Source organism: Salvelinus fontinalis, chromosome 11, assembly GCF_029448725.1.
Source record: "Salvelinus fontinalis isolate EN_2023a chromosome 11, ASM2944872v1, whole genome shotgun sequence".
NCBI lineage: Eukaryota > Metazoa > Chordata > Actinopteri > Salmoniformes > Salmonidae > Salvelinus > Salvelinus fontinalis.
In genome coordinates, this window is record NC_074675.1 from 6425331 (window position 1) to 6446325 (window position 20995).

The 20995-nt window shown below is 42.2% G+C and overlaps 1 protein-coding gene across 1 annotated transcript; it reads left to right on the plus strand.

Moving 5' to 3' along the window:
- The first annotated feature begins 10669 nt into the window (after positions 1–10669).
- Positions 10670–20762, plus strand: LOC129864930 (ras-related protein Rab-19-like). The gene is made up of 3 exons (XM_055937260.1): positions 10670–11574; positions 18095–18278; positions 18676–20762. Exons 1-3 carry the CDS (start codon positions 11371–11373, stop codon positions 18957–18959), a joined length of 672 nt encoding a protein of 223 aa, XP_055793235.1. The 5' UTR covers positions 10670–11370; the 3' UTR covers positions 18960–20762.
- Positions 20763–20995: the final 233 nt, after the last annotated feature.

Genomic DNA, 20995 nt, shown 5'->3' on the forward strand with positions numbered 1-20995 from the left:
GGTGTTAGGTGAACAATAGGTAAGTAAAGAAATAAAAACAACAGTAAAAAGACAGTATATATACAGTAGCGAGGCTATATACAGTAGTGAGGCTATATACAGTAGCGAGGCTATATACAGTAGACAGGCTATATACAGTAGACAGGCTATATACAGTAGCGAGGCTATAACAGTAGCGAGGCTACATACAGTAGAGAGGCTATATACAGTAGAGAGGCTATAAAAGTAGCGAGGCTACATACAGACACCGGTTAGTCAGGCTGATTGAGGTAGTATGTAGATATGGTTAAAGTGACTATGCATACATGATGAACAGAGGAGCAGTAGCGTAAAAGTGTGGTGGGTGGCGGGACACAATGCAGATAGCCCTGTTAGCCAATGTGCGGTTGGTCAGCCCAATTGAGGTAGTATGTACATGACTGTATAGTTAAAGTGACTATGCATATATAATAAACAGAGAGTAGCAGCAGCGTAAAAAGAGGGGCACACAATGCAGATAGTCCGGGGAGCCATTTGATCACCTGTCCAGGAGTATTATGGCTTGGGGGTAAAAACTGTTGAGAAGCCTTTTTGTCCTAGACTTGGCACTCCGGTACCGCTTGCCATGCGGTAGTAGAGAGAACTGGGGTGGCTGGGGTTCTTGACAATTTTTAGGGCCTTCCTCTGACACCGCCTGGTGTATAGGTCCTGGATGGCAGGCAGATTAGCCCCAGTGATGTACTGGGCCGTACGCACTACCCTCTGTAGTGCCTTGCAATTGCCGTATCAGGCAGTGATGCAACCAGTCAGGATGCTCTCGATGTTGCAGCTGTAGAACCTTTTGACGATCTGAGGACCCATGCCAAATCTTTTTCATTTCCTGAGGGGGAATAAGAGGTAAAACATGACATTCCACTACACCAGGGATGAGTAACTGGCGGCCATTTTGAAGGCCCTCGGATCAATTAGCCCATGTCAGATAATATCTTTTAGATTGCTAAATTTGTTTACCTGCCAGCTATCTAAACCTGTTATCATGGTTGAATTACCTGTCACGATCGTCTTGCTGTGAGAGATTGGACCAAGGCGCAGCGTGTGCAAAATACATCTTTTATTAAAGAAGAGAGAAAAAACAAACAAGAAACGAACAACTATACACAAACTAACAAAACTGACGACCGTGAAGCTATACAGACAGATAGTGCTGACACAAACACTACACATAGACAATTACCCACAAACAGCTAAAGCCTATGGCTGCCTTAAATATGGCTCCCAATCAGAGACAACAATAACCAGCTGTCTCTGATTGAGAACCAATTCAGGCAACCATAGACTTTCCTAGACACCTATACTAAACACTAACCCATCTACTCTATATAACCCCCTAAACCATACAACACCCTAGACAATACAAAAACACACAAAGACAACCCACCCCAACTCACGCCCTGACCAACTCAATAAATAAAAGAAAAAGGAACGTGACATTACCACCCATGGGGCCCCCATTGATGTTGTTAGTCAGTCTCACTCTCATGTCATATTAAAAACTGCATACATTTCTCACCACCCTATGGCAAAATGTGTAGAATTGCAGCAAACTTGCTTTAAAACGGCAACATTTTCTCTACACCCCCATGTTAAAATGTGTAGAATTACACAAAATAAAAAAATAAAAAATTCTCTGCTGTCAAGAGGGAGCAACTAAACTGTTTTGCTCGTAATTTTGCTCAAAATGTTTTGCTGGCAGCTGTGTATCAACCAGAATGTAAATTCTAGTTGGGTCCACAGAGATGACTTGTACAGGACTCATTGATACCGTGTCATAGTTCTAGTTGGGTCCACAGAGATGACTTGTACAGGACTCATTGATACTGTGTCATAATTCTAGTTGGTTCCACAGAGATGACTTGTACAGGACTCATTGATACTGTGTCATAATTCTAGTTGGGTCCACAGAGATGACTTGTACAGGACTCATTGATACTGTGTCATAATTCTAGTTGGGTCCACAGAGATGACTTGTACAGGACTCATTGATACTGTGTCATAATTCTAGTTGGGTCCACAGAGATGACTTGTACAGGACTCATTGATACTGTCATAATTCTAGTTGGGTCCACAGAGATGACTTGTACAGGACTCATTGATACTGTGTCATAATTCTAGTTGGGTCCACAGAGATGACTTGTACAGGACTCATTGATACTGTGTTATAATTCTAGTTGGGTCCACAGAGATGACTTGTACAGGACTCATTGATACTGTGTCATAATTCTAGTTGGGTCCACAGAGATGACTTGTACAGGACTCATTGATACTGTGTCATAATTCTAGTTGGGTCCACAGAGATGACTTGTACAGGACTCATTGATACTGTGTCATAATTCTAGTTGGGTCCACAGAGATGACTTGTACAGGACTCATTGATACTGTGTCATAATTCTAGTTGGGTCCACAGAGATGACTTGTACAGGACTCATTGATACAATAAACAGCTATATGTTCCAGTTCTGATGTAATACAGAGCTGTATACTCTTGTTTTTCACACAAAATGACAAACTCTTAATTGTTCCTTTCCAGCCATGTCTTCCCATTCTGATCTCTGTTGAGAGCTATGTCATCAGCCTGGAAATAGGAATATTAGTAGCCCATGCAGCATTATTGGTATGTATTTCTCTACTTTTTAACTAGGGCCGAGCCTTGCCGTTCTGCCGCCATATTCAAGACCAAAAAATGCCACCCCCACAAACGAGAATAGTCCCAGTAAGCAAAATGACGTCTAAAACACAAGTGAATGAAAGTTTAAAATACGTATTTTACAATGTTGAAAATTTGAATTTTCCGTATGTTGAAATCGGGGGCATTTTTAGTTCTGAATGAAAGTTGAAAATATGTCATTTATAGACATCTGTTTGGGCCAGAATTGAGCTTAGGTGTAACGCTCCTGACCTGTTTTCTGTTGTTTTTGTATGTGTATAATGGTCAGGGCGTGAGTTTTGGGTGGGCAGTCTATGTTTTCTGTTTCTATGTTGGTTTTGGGTTGCCTGGTATGGCTCTTAATTAGAGGCAGGTGTTTTGCGTTTTCCTCTAATTGAGAGTCATATTTAGGTAGGGTGTTCTCACTGTTTGTTTGTGGGTGATTGTCTCCTGTTTCGTCTATGTCTGTACCATACGGGACTGTTTGGCTGTTCGTTCGTTTGATGTAGTCTGTTCCTGTCCGTGAGTTCTACGTTTAGTTATGTAACTTCATGTTCAGGTTTTCGTCTACGTCGTTTTCTTATTTTGTAATTTTGTAAGTGTTTTGTTTTCGCTTTTGCCGTCGTATTCAAATAAAGAGATGGCTTATTTCCCTACTGCTGCGTATTGGTCCACTGATCCTTCTCTCCTCTCCTCGTCCGAGGAAGAGGAGGACAACAGCCCTTACATTAGGTGCATCCTGTTTCCATTGATCATCCTTGATATGTTTCTAAAACTTGATTGGAGTCCATCTGTGGTAAATTCAATTGGACATGATTAAGAAAGGCACAGACCTGTCTATATAATGTCGATGCACAGATATGGGGAAAGGTTTCAAAATATTTCTGCAGCATTCAAGGTCCCCAAGGACACAGTGGTGTCCATCATTCTTAAGTGGAAGAAGTGTGGAACCACAAAGACTCTTCCTAGAGCTGGCCGCCCGGCCAAACTGAGTAATCGGGGGAAAATGGCCTAGGTCAGGGAAGTGACCAAGAACCCAATGGTCACTCTGACAGAGCTCCAGAGTTCCTCTGTGGAGATGGGAAAACCTTACAGGACAACCATCTCTGCAGCACTCCACCAATCAGGCCTTTATCCTTTTCTCAATAGGGGGTGCTGTTTTCACTTTGTAAAAATTTCGTTCCCAAATTAAACTGCCTCGTACTCAATTCTTGCTCGTACAATATGCATATTATTATTACTATTGGATAGAAAACGCTCTCTAGTTTCTAAAACCGTTTGAATTATATCTGTGAGTAAAACAGAACTCAAGTTGGAGCAAACTTCCTTTGAGAAATCTGAAATAAGGCAGGCTGTTCTAGGGTCAGTTTATTAATTTGCATGTCTTCTATTGGTCGGGATGCACTGCATACGCCTTCCCCTAGATGTCAGCAAATAGTGAGAATTGGAATGGATTTGCTAGGCAGATCTGAGGCCATATAAAGGGTCTTGGAACGTGGGGTGCAGTCTTTTCAACATTCGCCATGACGCAAGACAGACCTCAGGATGGCGTTCTGGAAAGCTCCCGTTATAGGCCTTAGATATATCCGGCTCTGATTTTATTCAATATAGGTGTTAAAGACATCATAATGTTGTTATTTTAAACCGAGTTATATCAGTTTATATCAGTATATTGCGATTTTCGGATATTTCTTTGTGCTGGGTTATAGTGAGTTGGGCACGTCTTCGCCACATGGCTAATGTTTACTGCTAATTCCAAAGTTGAAGGCGACAATCTACAACCGAGCAACGATTCCTCTGGACAAAGGACAACTTGCCCAAGATTCTGATGGGAGCTCATCAAAAAGTAAGAAGTATTTATGATGTTAATTCGTTGTTCTGTTGAAAAATGTCAAACTACTATTCCACCATTAATTTCGGTGCGGTCTCGCTTTAACGCACGCTGTATGTCGTAGTAACGTTCATTTTTAAAATCTAACACAGCGGTTGCATTAATAACTAATGTATCTTTCATTTGCTGTCCAACCTGTATTTTTTAGTCAAGTTTATGATTAGTTACTGATTAGATTAGGTGCCTCTCCCAAGATTTCTCCAGACGTTTTGTTGGCAGCTTGGCTACTATTCTCATTGTATAACCACGATTTGTGCCGCTAAATATGCACATTTTCGAACAAACTATATGTATTGTGTAATATGATGTTATAGGACTGTCTTCTGAAGAAGTTTGAGAAGGTTAGTGAAAAAATTAATATATTTTGCTGGTTTATTCGTTATCGCTATTGTTGGCTTGAATCAAGGTAGGCCCATCCATGTGGTAGGCCCATCCATGTGGTAGGCCCATCCATGTGGTAGGCCCATCCATGTGGTAGGCCCATCCATGTGGTAGGCCCATCCATGTGGTACGCCCATCCATGTGGTAGGCCCATCCATGTGGTAGGCCCATCCATGTGGTACGCCCATCCATGTGGTAGGCCCATCCATGTGGTAGGCCCATCCATGTGGTAGGCCCATCCATGTGGTAGGCCCATCCATGTGGTAGGCCCATCCATGTGGTACACCCATCCATGTGGTACACCCATCCATGTGGTACACCCATCCATGTGGTAGGCCCATCCATGTGGTAGGCCCATCCATGTGGTACGCCCATCCATGTGGTAGGCCCATCCATGTGGTAGGCCCATCCATGTGGTAGGCCCATCCATGTGGTACGCCCATCCATGTGGTAGGCCCATCCATGTGGTAGGCCCATCCATGTGGTAGGCCCATCCATGTGGTAGGCCCATCCATGTGGTAGGCCCATCCATGTGGTAGGCCCATCCATGTGGTAGGCCCATCCATGTGGTAGGCCCACCTTTGGAAAACAGGCCGTTACATTGGCTTTATTAGTCCTGATTCCTGTGACTAATCAATTTGGCAATTTAAGCCCTGAATATCAGCTACCCAACTTTATCAGGAGCCTATTTGCAATGTTTTTACATTGCAATTTTTTTATATTTTTCACTGTGATCAGCTTGTCAAAAATGGACAGATACAAACTTGAAACCACTGATCATGACAATGGGGTGAAACTCCTGGACAACAGCTGTGATTGTCCATTCCATATTGTCCATTTTACTTTGACCTGTGCTGTTTTTAGGTTAGGCTGTTTGATTGAGCACCCTTTAGGTTAGGCTGTTTGATTGAGCGTCCTTTAGGTCAGGCTGTTTGATTGAGCACCCTTTAGGTTAGGCTGTTTGATTGAGCGTCCTTTAGGTCAGGCTGTTTGATTGAGCACCCTTTAGGTTAGGCTGTTTGATTGAGCGTCCTTTAGGTTAGGCTGTTTGATTGAGCACCCTGTAGGTTAGGCTGTTTGATTGAGCACCCTTTAGGTTAGGCTGTTTGATTGAGCACCCTTTAGGTCAGGCTGTTTGATTGAGCACCCTTTAGGTTAGGCTGTTTGATTGAGCACCCTTTAGGTTAGGCTGTTTGATTGAGCGTCCTTTAGGTTAGGCTGTTTGATTGAGCACCCTGTAGGTTAGGCTGTTTGATTGAGCACCCTGTAGGTTAGGCTGTTTGATTGAGCACCCTGTAGGTTAGGCTGTTTGATTGAGCACCCTGTAGGTTAGGCTGTTTGATTGAGCACCCTGTAGGTTAGGCTGTTTGATTGAGCACCCTGTAGGTTAGGCTGTTTGATTGAGCACCCTGTAGGTTAGGCTGTTTGATTGAGCACCCTTTAGGTTAGGCTGTTTGATTGAGCGTCCTTTAGGTTAGGCTGTTTGATTGAGCGTCCTTTAGGTCAGGCTGTTTGATTGAGCACCCTGTAGGTCAGGCTGTTTGATTGAGCACCCTTTAGGTTAGGCTGTTTGATTGAGCACCCTTGGCAGTTTAGCTCAGAAAATGCCGCCCTCGTCAATCAGCGGACCAGCCATGTATTTAACCTTTCCAGGGTTACAGTCAATTCATTTTTTTCATTTTTTTTTCAATTCAGTCAATTGAAATTTCAGCACAAATTGAAAATTGTCCGTAGTTTTTTATGTGGATTTTTCAATTCAGGAAGTGAATTTCAATTGACGACACCTGAATTTAAAACTTAATTGAACCAAACGCTGTTCAATACTTTTTTTTTTACCATAGGTTTTGAGTGTAGGCCTATTTGATTTAACCATTATCTATCACACTCAGCACCTGGTCACCTGCTCCTCCATCCTGACTGAACCGTTACTGTGTGTCTGGTCCTCAGGATATTGGAGTTGCCCTGGCCATCACAATACTCTGCCAGATGAGAAGAAAGGTTAATGTGCCACCTGTGATCTTCACCTCTCAACCACCTCAGTACAGAGAGCTGTGTGACACAGCAGAGAGTGTCTGAAATGAAATGGTCCTCTAATGAAGGATACTCAATGCACTAGTCTGAGTGCCAGTCTGTTTGTGCCATCATGACAACTCCTGTCACTCATTTGTGTCAAGCCAAACTTGACAATGGGTGACAAAGTTGGCTTGGTAATGACAGAAATTGAGTTGTCATTGGCCAGATCACAAACAGATCTGGGATCAGGTTAGCAATGCACTCATATTATGTACATACTCATAACACACTTGAAATGACAACTAGGGACATTATTAGACATTAGACATCTCTACTGTGTTGTCCAAAGTATTACTGTTCAACTGATTATCCATCTGACTGCCAGCAAGAGTCTTCTTATTGGCTATCAAGGGTTCTGTAAAACCTGTGGTTTGTTTTTCTGTTGTAAATAATTGGTAACCATTTAACCGTTGAAGTGCCTCAGTGTTGGTTACAGTGTCTTGAATAAAGGGACAAGCGTCTTTTAAGATTATATTCCTTTATTCGACAACCAACATCTCTTAAAAATATATGTTTTGTTTACTAAACCCAACTGTATTATCAAAATGACAAAAATGGCATTTCCTCCAATGACCTTTGTCCTCCCCATCCTCATTTCATTTTCTGCCTTTGTCTTTTCCATCTGCTCTATCCTCTCATCCTCCTCTCTCTTCCTCTCTCCTCTCTTCCTCTTCTCCACCTGCTCTCTCCTCTCATCCTCCTCTCTCTTCCTCTCTTCTTCTTTCCCTGTTTCACCCACTTCTCCTCCTGTCTTTCACACTCCCTCAGCTCTTTCTCTCTCCTCTTCTGTTCTACCTTCTCTGTCTTTGTCTCTGCTTCTTTTCTCTTCCTCTCCTCCTTCTCTTGTTTCTTCAACTTGTCTTTCTTTTTCTTCCAACTGAATACAGTCTGACTCAGGAGGAAAAGTTCATTAAAACAATGAAGACGTAATGAAGGACTCTAAACTGTATTATATTAGACCAGTGGTTGTAGTCTGGGTGCCAGTCTGTTCAGCTATCATTCCACTCTTTGCCACTCCTTGTCATGCTAAACATTTGGCATGTGACACGGAGTACAAGGGGTGGAATGTTAACTCAACAGACCGGTACCCAGGCTACTGTTGTAACCAACTCATATAATTTTACCTTAATTCAATAAACTACTTTGTTCTATTTACCTGTGTGGCAGAAGTTTCCTTGGCAACGTGCTGCGCTGCTGTGGGTCCATCGTCATGGCTCCCCAAATGACCTGCATTGCACTGTAAAATCACAGGAGGGCAGTAGATATTAACTCATCAAGTTAGTTAGATGCACACGTCCTAGAGAGAGAGAGAGGGGCCTAGCCTGTTCCCAGATCTGTTTGTGTTATCATGTGTTTGGCATGACAAGCAGAGGCATGATGGCACAAACAGACTGGTTCCCAGGCTAAGAAGGGCCCCTGATACTTCTACAGACTATCAGTAGCATTTCATCTGTCTACAAACCCTAACTCTAACCTTAACCCTCATCCTTATTTTAAACCTTACCCTAACTGTAACTTTAGCAAGCAGTTGCTTATGAACAGATTGTTTGTTTGTTTATTATCCCCCATTTTTCACAGCAGGAAAACATTTGAATTATTATGTGGATTATAATTAATGGACATTTTTTGTAGGGGTTGATACATTTTTCATTAGGGCAAATCAGTCTGACATTTTTTAGGTGGAAATTACAAACTTTAGAAGCCTTTTTTAAACCTTGAATACACTACAAGTTTGCATTTTCTGATGTGCAGGAAAATTCTCATCAACAACAGGATGATCAAATTAAGATCCGTCATCTGTATGAAGATCTGAAGAGCATCTACAGATGGACTATCCAAATAACCTAGATTAAGAGGGGTCTTTACTACTGGTGCATGGTTCTCGCCATGTTTCCATTGCTTTTCATGTCCTGCAAGTCAATTATGGAATTAAGCACGTCAATAGTCTCCCTCAGATGCATGTTCTCTTCCTCCATTGCATTTCTCTCAGTCCCCCATCCCCTCTCTCCTCCTCTTCCTCCTGTCCCACTCTGCTCCTCCAGGTCCCTGACCCACTCTTCTCTCTTCTTGTTCTTCTCCATCTTCTCCAGTTCTCGCTCTCTCTCCATCTCTAGATCCAGGAGTTTGCTGAGTGACCAGATCTCCTGCGCTGCCTTGCTCTCCTCTTTTATCCACACTCTGTCCTCTATCTCTTTCTTTTACAATTCTTTGATCATATTTCTCACGCTCCTAAACCTCACTATTGCCCCCAACATACTTTCCTGACGGTCCTCCAGCTATAGCTGGTACTCCAGCGTATCTCTATCTAGCTGTTCGACTCAAACCACAGCTTCTTCTGGTTAACTCTGTGATCCTCTGAATCATCTCCTTTTCCTTCTTCTGGTTAACTCTGTGCACTGTTTCTCTCTCTCCTTCTCCAGCTCTATCTCTTCCTTCCCTTCTGCTCTCTCCATCGCCTCTGTGCACCGTTTCTCTCTCTCCTTCTCCAGCTCTATCTCTTCCTTCCCTTCTGCTCTCTCCATCGCCTCTGTGCACCATTTCTCTCTCTCCTTCTCCAGCTCTATCTCTTCCTTCCCTTCTGCCCTCTCCATCGCCTCTGTGCACCGTTTCTCTCTCTCCTTCTCCAGCTCTATCTCTTCCTTCCCTTCTGCCCTCTCCATCTCCACGTGCACCATTTCTCTCTATCCTTCTCCAGCTCTATCTCTTCCTTCCCTTCTCTTGTCCTCCTCAACTCTGCCTCTAACAACCTTCTCTCTCTCCATCTTAATTAGATGCCATTCCAACTCCCCATCTTGCTTCAGGTGTACCTTCTCCTCTCTGTCTCTTCGTCTCCCAGACTGCTTTATCTCTGCACTCTATTCTTCCTTTTCTCCTTCTGTATCACAGATCTTAATGGATCCCCCGCTGCTTGTCTTGCCCGGTCTACTGCAAGCTCCAGACTTTCTTTCTCATCCAGTTCCCCCTATTTCTTCTCCTCTTCATCCATCTGTTCCCTCTTCTTCGGAAAGTCATTTTCTTCTACTTTTAAGTTTTCTTTTTCTTTTTTCTTTTTCCTCTAAACTCTTTCCTTTTCCCCCCTGGAGATCCTCACTCGTCATCTCGTACTCTCTGTCACTGTCCCCAAGACTCTGCAAAGGTAGCCAAGCCATTGCTCCACCAATCCACAAGCCGGAGTTATGTTGTGGTGGATAATGTTTTGATTGAAGTGTTCTGGAAGATGCTCGTCATTTGAATAGAATGTTTAATTCAAAACAACTGCTTTACAGTTCTGAGTTCCAACATTGAATAGAATGTGAGGCAGAGTTTCCACAAATACGGAAAGTTGTTTTTCTCAAAGTTAAAGACAATAACGATAACATGATATATAATTTTAATACATCAGAACGGTTTATCTGTTTTTGTATCTGTTTTGGTATCTATTTAATTTGGAAAGTGTTTTAACAAAGTATTTTTAACAGATTGTGTCCAGGTTTTGAGAGCAATGTCAATGAGAACTGAAACACTACATTTCCCACAATACCGCAGGTGAGGGCTCACGTGACGATTAGCAGGTAGGGCGGGATTAAATTGTTTGTGCGGTGCAGTTGACAGTTAAGGGTGGGCGGGAAGAGAGAGACGGAAAAACCTAATGAGGGCGGGAAGGCAACAGGTGGATGGAGGAAGAAAAAGTAACATCCACTAACAAAGACAACGTGGAGGAGAAAGATGGTAGCTCATTTGACAGTGTAAAGGAGACTCAATCTGTTTCTTATTCTGTGTGGAAGAGTAGTGCTTACTATTGGCTGTTCAGTGCACTCTGTTGCCGTTGGAAATGAAGTGGGGCAACACCTGAGAAGGAGGCTGTTCGGGAGCAGAAAGGGAATGCTTTCTTTCTGGAGAATTGAGCCGCTGTTATCCTCACCTGGTGGATGTAAGGGGGGGAGAGGGACAGAGGCCTGATTGGAGGGAACATTCTGGGCTTGACTGAAAGACCTGTGCTCCATTCTCAGCTCTGAGGTGGTTATATGGCCAGAAGGAAATCCTGTATCACCTGATCAACAAAAGAATGCTATTTTCCACACCTGTGCTGTGACCTACTACAGGACTGAAGCTACTGTATATGGGAGAGCCTTCTCTGGCCTAGGAGGATTTAGAAGTCACTAAGCGACAGGTACAAGTCAACAAGAGACCCTAGGTCATCTGTGATTATAACCTAGCCACAACCATCAAGGGATAGGCTTGTAAGGCAGACATCACACACTTGCTTATAACACAGTTATAACATAGTCATAGCATTGTGACGTGACACTAAGTCAGTGTCTTGGTGTGGCTCCCAGGCCCGGACAGCCCACTCCTCTTCACGATGCAGCAGCCAACTGGAGGAGTAGAGCTGCAGGACGAATCCTTTGATTTCCTGTTCAAGATCATCCTGATTGGAGATTCTAACGTGGGCAAGACCTGCGTGGTCCAGAGCTTCAAGTCAGGACAGTTCTCAGAGAGGCAACAGAACACCATAGGAGTGGACTTCACCGTGCGGACAGTGGACATCGACGGCAAGAGAATTAAGGTGAGGAATTCAGCCTCAAACGTTGAGATGAACTGGTGCCTTATAAAAGTAAAAAGGTTCAATGAAAGTCAGCCTAACCTTAAACATAACCCTACTGTCACTCCAGCAAGCTGTTGCATAGCAACAGAGCTGCAGTTGGTAGTTTGTTGATAGTTTGAACATCTACAACACGTCTCCTGTTGTTGACTATACACACAACGTATAACTGAAATGTCAAAGTGTTGCCTCCTGATCAGATTAGTTGCTGTCTGAATACTTCAGTTTCCAGGCCATTTGAGTGGTAGGTGTAAAATACAGCTGTTGTCTTGTGATACTGCCAAGAAGGCTTTGCAGGCCTTAATTAAGTTGACACTTAATACAAGTTGGACCAGCATTTCATGAGGGACTCGCCTTTCTGGTTCTCCTACAACACATCAGTCATTCCTCTTTCTCTTCCCTGACCAAAAACGTCATTATTTTTTTTAAACTTCAGTGAGAAAAGTGAGAGTAAGCCTTAAGTACCTATTGAGGTCAAACTACTGTATGCTTGAATAGGAAACCTCTATGAGGGGCTGGCTACACTCTTATCATTTGTTTTGCTATCTAGAACCTTAAAGGCTTTTTGGTTGCATGTAGAATGCTTTTGTGTTCCATGTAGAACCCTTTCTACAGATGGTTCTACCTGGAGCCAAAAACGGTTCTAACTGGAATCAAAAAGGGTTCTCCTATTGTTCAGCCGAAGAACTCTTTTGGAACCCTTTTTCTATGGGTGTAGGTTTAAACACTTTAGAGGTACTTTAGGTTTAAATGATTGTATAGCTGGAGGGCACCTCCCTCCCTGCTCTACCTACACCTGCTAAGTGTATTGTTCCCCAAACCTGCCAGACAAGAGAGGTGACAGGAAGGTATTTATGGAGCGCTCTCTTCCTCTTACCAACCACAGAGAAACACTCTTAGAATAAAGGGTCACAAAAGTATTCTTCCACTGTCCCCGTAGGAGAACCCTTTTTGGTTCCATGTAGAACCCTCTGTGGAAAGAAGCAGAAAGGGTTCTATGGGGGACAGCCAAATAACCATGTTGGGTTGGAGATAGCACCTTTTTGTTGAAGAGTGGTATCTGTACATTATTACTAGAGGGGCCGACTGTGTGTCATATACCTCCTTCATTCTAGAATGGCTTATATTTCATTCTGTGTTACTGACCGTATCCTCAACCAACTGACCTTTGACCCGTAAAGGAAGGAAGAGCAGACAAGTGGATGGCTTCAGAATGTATCTCAGTCTGGGGCTCTGTCCCAGAGTGCACCCTATTCCTTATCTAGTGCACTACTTTTGACCAGGACCCATGTCTCTGGTTGAATGTAGTGCACTATATAGGGAATAGGGTGCCATTTGGTTTATGGCCACTTTGTGTGAATAGGGCCTTGTTGCCTCAACTGAGCACACATCAGAACGTCTGCAAATCATGCATGATGACAACACTAGACCATTGTTGCTCTCCCTGTACCACACACACAACTTCCTGTGACAACTGTAACCACACAGAGAGACAGAGATCAATGTAAACAGCATTTATTGAGACTGCTTGTACTATTTACTGACAGGAACATGGATATTATTCTGCTGTAAAGAGTTCTATTTACTGACAGGAACATGGATATTATTCTGCTGTAAAGAGTTCTATTTACTGACAGGAACATGGATATTATTCAGCTGTAAAGAGTTCTATTTACTGACAGGAACATGGATATTATTCAGCTGTAAAGAGGTCTATTTACTGACAGGAACATGGATATTATTCAGCTGTAAAGAGGTCTATTTACTGACAGGAACATGGATATTATTCTGCTGTAAAGAGTTCTATTTACTGACAGGAACATGGATATTATTCTGCTGTAAAGAGTTCTATTTACTGACAGGAACATGGATATTATTCAGCTGTAAAGAGTTCTATTTACTGACAGGAACATGGATATTATTCAGCTGTAAAGAGTTCTATTTACTGACAGGAACATGGATATTATTCAGCTGTAAAGAGGTCTATTTACTGACAGGAACATGGATATGATTCAGCTGTAAAGAGTTCTATTTACTGACAGGAACATGGATATTATTCAGCTGTAAAGAGTTCTATTTACTGACAGGAACATGGATATTATTCTGCTGTAAAGAGTTCTATTTACTGACAGGAACATGGATATTATTCAGCTGTAAAGAGTTCTATTTACCGACAGGAACATGGATATTATTCAGCTGTAAAGAGGTCTATTTACTGACAGGAACATGGATATGATTTCTTTCGTCACTTTACATGACAACAGCAGTGCTCTTGCTCCAGGCAGTGCTCTTGCTCCAGGCAGTGCTCTTGCTCCAGGCAGTTCTCTTGCTCCAGGCAGTGCTCTTGCTCCCGGCAGTGCTCTTGCTCCAGGCAGTGCTCTTGCTCCAGGCAGTGCTCTTGCTCCAGGCAGTGCTCTTGCTCCAGGCAGTTCTCTTGCTCCAGGCAGTGCTCTTGCTCCCGGCAGTGCTCTTGCTCCCGGCAGTGCTCTTGCTCCCGGCAGTGCTCTTGCTCCCGGCAGTGCTCTTGCTCCAGGCAGTGCTCTTGCTCCAGGCAGTTCTCTTGCTCCAGGCAGTTCTCTTGCTCCAGGCAGTTCTCTTGCTCCAGGCAGTGCTCTTGCTCCAGACAGTGCTCTTGCTCCAGGCAGTGCTCTTGCTCCAGGCAGAAATGGTGTTGCAGGGTGTTTTGCTTCCCGCCCTATAGAGGTGTGTCATTGTTAAACACAGGAACCAGTGGAAATCCCCTGTGCATCACTGCATACTGTATGTAAGCTATCCCTCCCAAAGCCAGTGGCAGAGACATGTTTACTACATTAGAACTACAGCACATATGAATCAAAACAGAGATAATCCCTACAGTAGCTTTTGGAAGCATATAAAAAACAACAAGTTCTCCTGTGCTTGTGTACATGTTGTGTGGATGATTAGGAGAAAGAGAGATGAAAGGAGTTAACGGGGGTTTTAGAGGAAGACAAAGATAAAGTCTGTGAGGAGAGTGATAAAGAAACCAATGCAGGGTAAAACCAGGTGAGCATGGGAGATTAGGAACTCTGGTGCCAGGTGTGTCAGGTTGCTATGGCAGTTGTTGCTATGCTAACATGAAGAGAGGAGCATATCAGGCAGAGGCTGAAGGAGATACCTGAGACACACAGTGGCATATTGCAGCCTTTTTTAACATTTACAGTACATCATCATTTTGTTAAGGTGTCAGAGGATTTGTATTGTCCCCTCCAGGAGTATATTAGACTGTGAGATCATTGTTTTGTATTGTCCCCTCCAGGAGTATATTAGACTGAGATCATTGTTTTGTATTGGGCCCCTCCAGGAGTATATTAGACTGTGAGATCATTGTTTTGTATTGTTCCCTCCAGCAGTATATTAGACTGTGAGATCATTGTTTTGTATTGTCTCCTCCAGGAGTATATTAGACTGAGATCATTGTTTTGTATTGTCTCCTCCAGGAGTATATTAGACTGAGATCATTGTTTTGTATTGTTCCCTCCAGGAGTATATTAGACTGTGAGATCATTGTTTTGTATTGTCTCCTCCAGGAGTATATTAGACTGTGAGATCATTGTTTTGTATTGTCTCCTCCAGGAGTATATTAGACTGTGGGATCATTGTTTTGTATTGTCTCCTCCAGGAGTATATTAGACTGTGAGATCATTGTTTTGTATTGGTCCCTCCAGGAGTATATTAGACTGTGAGATCATTGTTTTGTATTGTCTCCTCCAGTAGTATATTAGACTGAGATCATTGTTTTGTATTGTTCTCTCCAGCAGTATATTAGACTGTGAGATCATTGTTTTGCATTGTCTCCTCCAGGAGTATATTAGACTGTGAGATCATTGTTTTGTATTGGTCCCTCCAGGAGTATATTAGACTGAGATCATTGTTTTGTATTGTCTCCTCCAGGAGTATATTAGACTGTGAGATCATTGTTTTGTATTGTCTCCTCCAGTAGTATATTAGACTGAGATCATTGTTTTGTATTGTCTCCTCCAGGAGTATATTAGACTGTGAGATCATTGTTTTGTATTGGCCCCTCCAGGAGTATATTAGACTGTGAGATCATTGTTTTGTATTGTCCTCTGCAGCAGTATATTAGACTGTGAGATCATTGTTTTGTATTGTTCCCTCCTGGAGTATATTAGACTGTGAGATCATTGTTTTGTATTGTTCCCTCCAGGAGTATATTAGACTGTGAGATCATTGTTTTGTATTGTTCCCTCCAGCAGTATATTAGACTGAGATCATTGTTTTATATTGTCCCCTCCAGCAGTATATTAGACTGTGAGATCATTGTTTTGTATTGTCTCCTCCAGGAGTATATTAGACTGTGAGATCATTGTTTTGTATTGTTCCCTCCAGGAGTATATTAGACTGTGAGATCATTGTTTTGTATTGCTCCCTCCAGGATTATATTAGACTGTGAGATCATTGTTTTGTATTGTTCCCTCCAGGAGTATATTAGACTGTGAGATCATTGTTTTGTATTGTCTCCTCCAGGAGTATATTAGACTGTGAGATCATTGTTTTGTATTGTTCTCTGCAGCAGTATATTAGACTGTGAGATCATTGTTTTGTATTGTCTCCTCCAGGAGTATATTAGACTGTGAGATCATTGTTTTGTATTGTCTCCTCCAGGAGTATATTAGACTGTGAGATCATTGTTTTGTATTGGCCCCTCCAGGAGTATATTAGACTGTGAGATCATTGTTTTGTATTGTTCTCTGCAGCAGTATATTAGACTGTGAGATCATTGTTTTGTATTGGCCCCTCCAGGAGTATATTAGACTGTGAGATCATTGTTTTGTATTGGTCCCTCCAGGAGTATATTAGACTGTGAGATCATTGTTTTGTATTGTCCTCTGCAGCAGTATATTAGACTGTGAGATCATTGTTTTGTATTGTCTCCTCCAGGAGTATATTAGACTGAGATCATTGTTTTGTATTGTCTCCTCCAGCAGTATATTAGACTGTGAGATCATTGTTTTGTATTGTTCCCTCCTGGAGTATATTAGACTGTGAGATCATTGTTTTGTATTGTTCCCTCCAGGAGTATATTAGACTGTGAGATCATTGTTTTGTATTGTCTCCTCCAGGAGTATATTAGACTGTGAGATCATTGTTTTGTATTGTGTCCTCCAGGAGTATATTAGACTGTGAGATCATTGTTTTGTATTGTCTCCTCCAGTAGTATATTAGACTGAGATCATTGTTTTGTATTGTCTCCTCCAGGAGTATATTAGACTGTGAGATCATTGTTTTGTATTGTCTCCTCCAGGAGTATATTAGACTGAGATCATTGTTTTGTATTGTCTCCTCCAGCAGTATATTAGACTGTGAGATCATTGTTTTGTATTGTTCTCTCCAGGAGTATATTAGACTGAGATCATTGTTTTGTATTGTCTCCTCCAGGAGTATATTAGACTGTGAGATCATTGTTTTGTATTGGTCCCTCCAGGAGTATATTAGACTGAGATCATTGTTTTGTATTGTCTCCTCCAGGAGTATATTAGACTGTGAGATCATTGTTTTGTATTGTCTCCTCCAGGAGTATATTAGACTGAGATCATTGTTTTGTATTGTCTCCTCCAGGAGTATATTAGACTGTGAGATCATTGTTTTGTATTGTCTCCTCCAGGAGTATATTAGACTGTGAGATCATTGTTTTGTATTGTCTCCTCCAGGAGTATATTAGACTGTGAGATCATTGTTTTGTATTGTTCCCTCCAGGAGTATATTAGACTGTGAGATCATTGTTTTGTATTGGTCCCTCCAGGAGTATATTAGACTGAGATCATTGTTTTGTATTGTCTCCTCCAGGAGTATATTAGACTGTGAGATCATTGTTTTGTATTGTCTCCTCCAGGAGTATATTAGACTGAGATCATTGTTTTGTATTGTCTCCTCCAGGAGTATATTAGACTGTGAGATCATTGTTTTGTATTGTCTCCTCCAGGAGTATATTAGACTGTGAGATCATTGTTTTGTATTGTCTCCTCCAGGAGTATATTAGACTGTGAGATCATTGTTTTGTATTGTTCCCTCCANGGAGTATATTAGACTGTGAGATCATTGTTTTGTATTGGTCCCTCCAGGAGTATATTAGACTGAGATCATTGTTTTGTATTGTCTCCTCCAGGAGTATATTAGACTGTGAGATCATTGTTTTGTATTGTCTCCTCCAGGAGTATATTAGACTGAGATCATTGTTTTGTATTGTCTCCTCCAGGAGTATATTAGACTGTGAGATCATTGTTTTGTATTGTCTCCTCCAGGAGTATATTAGACTGTGAGATCATTGTTTTGTATTGTCTCCTCCAGGAGTATATTAGACTGTGAGATCATTGTTTTGTATTGTTCCCTCCAGGAGTATATTAGACTGTGAGATCATTGTTTTGTATTGTTCCCTCCAGGAGTATATTAGACTGTGAGATCATTGTGTTTGTGTGTGAGATATTTCTAATTCTGTGTAAAACAGATGCAGGTATGGGACACGGCTGGACAGGAGCGTTTCCGGACCATCACCCATAGTTACTACCGCAGCGCCCACGGCGCCATGATCGCCTATGACATCACACGCCACGGAACCTTTGACTCCGTGTCCAATTGGATCAGGGAGGTGGAGCTGTACGGCGCGGCCAATGTAGTGCTCTGTCTCATTGGTGAGTGGGAGCAAAAACATGTGCTAACTCTATGTGGCATGGGCCATTGTAAATCGCAATTGTAAATGAGAACGTGTTCTCAATTTGCCTACCTGGTTAAATAAAGGTGAAATAAAAAAATAAAAAAAATTGTTTTGAATTGACATGTTTGTTCTATCATTTGTATTTCTATAATTGAGATGTAAAGAGTTTAAATAAAAAAAGTTTCTGGGCCTCTCTCAGAAAAGAGGTTCAAACCTTTAAAATACTTTAACCCCTGACCCCTTCCTGTTCAAATAAAGGTCATATGAATGTGTTTTTGACCAATCAGTTCTAAAAACAAAACTTTAAACACCTGTTTCTCTCCCTCCCAGGCAACAAGTCACATTTCCAACAATGTCCTTCCTCTCCCTCCCAGGTAACAAGTCTGACTTGGAGTCTGAGCGTCGGGTGTTGTTCCAGGAGGCATGCTGTATGGCTGAGGAGAGAGGCCTCCTGGCAGCGTTAGAGACCTCAGCTAAGGAGGCCCAGAATGTGGACGATGCCTTCATGATGATGGCCCGCGAGCTGCTGGCACGCAACGGCATGGCCGTCCGGCAACAGGCCCCTAGCAACAATGACTCGCCCCGCGTCCTGCTCCGAGCCAACTCACGACCAATCAACGGGCCAGCGGTGATCACAGACAACAAGACGTGTTGCTGACATAGAGAGGAGGAAGGACAACAGAGGGAGTTTAAGAATGGATACCTGGGGGGACTGTGCCACTGTGTTACCTGCAAGAGGACAGAATAAGGCAGGGATCATCAACTAGATTCAGCCACGGGAAGATTTCTTTCTGGAACGGATGGTCGGGGGGCCGGAACACAATTACAATTAATTTGTAAACCACAAATTGACCGCAAGAAGCCCAAACAGATATAGTTTGACTAAAACATAATCATTTCAAACCTGGCTCACATTTGTTCACGTTCACGTGTCTCTCTATTATGCGTGGGAATACTTGGGAACATATTTCATAAATTAAAATCACTTGGAGCTGATTTCCTGCTGTTTCTACAGTCTTTAATGTCCAACAATGAAAATTACACAAAGAAATATATATATATATATATATATGTCTTCTTTCTTTTTACTTGGGGGGCTAAATAAAACCACCCGCGGGCCGCCAGCTGGGGAACCCTGGAATAGGGGAAGCTGAGACCGTTACAGGCAGTACACATACTCCTTTATTGTGGGTGACTTTAGGTGCTATTGAACTATGACCTATGCAGTGGTGTAGCGTAGTTTCTCAACCCCCCCCCCCCCCACAAGTTCCGAGCAATTTAATTAAAAAAATGCTGTGTAGCGTTTTTATAGCTGAGTTCTTTTCTGTGTTCTGCTGAGAGAACAGGTTGCTGTTTCAGAGTTCAGGGGTTCTTCAAAGACGGGACAAGACGGGTCTTAATATCACAAAATGTGAAATATATATTTTGATCAACCAAAGTATCAGCTATCACACCATGTAAATGAATAACTTCCTAATGACATTCTTAATATATCATCCAATGCAACTAACTGGATTTATGTCAACTCCGTCAAACACCATAAAAGGCATTTTCATTTACAATTATTAAGTGTTTAAAACGGCCTTGGATTGTTTCACTCTAACATTAGATTATTCAAATATGTCATATAAATCTCCAAACTTCTTTTTGTTTAGTTTTCTAGATTTAGGACATTAAACAACATTTATAAAATAAACATCACCCCTAGGTCTAAAATAGCAAATATTAGAATTGTTTAAGCATCTGTTGCAGAACAATTCAAATATTTTGTCTGAATATTGACAACAACAACAAAATCTTAAGGGGGTTAGCCATCAGTGACGGAGTTGACAAGCCACTGATGTAGTTGGCAACGGATACTGATACTGCCTCTAAAAATACAAGTTCAATACAAACATTTGTAAAATATGGAAAATGATTAATTTCAGCATTCTGACAGAGTTGATGCTTAACAGAGTGGACAAAAATGTATGCTTAATTCAAGTGGTATTACACAGTAGCAATTATGTTTTACTCAGTTGCTTTATGACTCTAAAACCTCAGTTAAAGAATATTTCTCTCAAAACCTGAGATTTGGTGAACTCTGTCAGATTAGTCTAAAATCTCAAAAGAATCAGGCTTGAGTAGGGTCAGCTATGCCATAAGGACCCCTTGTCCATCTCCTCGTTAGATTACGATAAATTCATATTCTTGGTTAAAATATGTTACATTTAAGTCACAGAGGGCTATTGCATTAAACTACATAAGATCATGTTTCAGTTAATATCCATTATTGGCGTTTTTTTCCTATAATTTTTGTGAGTTTGAAATTGGGATCCTTTGCTCAGGACAGGGCATTTCCAGGCATAGAGCCGACATGGAAATGAATAATATTGAAAGTATTTAGAATATTTGAAAAAAAAACTAATATTGTGGGTGTGTGTGCTATGCCAGTGGATCTATGACACTGTGAACTTGTGAGTGTCACGGGGGGGGAGTGTGACCTTGTGAGTGTGCCGGGGGGGGAGTGTGACCTTGTGAGTGTCCCGGGGGGGGGAGTGTGACCTTGTGAGTGTCCCGGGGGGGGGAGCGTGACCTTGTGAGTGTCCCGGGGGGGGAGTGTGACCTTGTGAGTGTCCCGGGCAGGGAGGAGTGTGACCTTGTGAGTGTCCCGGGGGGGGGGGGGGGGGGGTGACCTTGTGAGTGTCCGGGGGG

Bases quoted from the DNA above. Each gene is read 5' to 3' on its own strand.
- LOC129864930 (XM_055937260.1), top strand. From the start codon at position 11,371: ATGCAGCAGCCAACTGGAGGAGTAGAGCTGCAGGACGAATCCTTTGAT. The intron at 11,575-18,094 runs GTGAGGAATTCA...TGTGTAAAACAG, and splicing joins TCGACGGCAAGAGAATTAAG to ATGCAGGTATGGGACACGGC. The intron at 18,279-18,675 runs GTGAGTGGGAGC...TCTCCCTCCCAG, and splicing joins TGTAGTGCTCTGTCTCATTG to GTAACAAGTCTGACTTGGAG.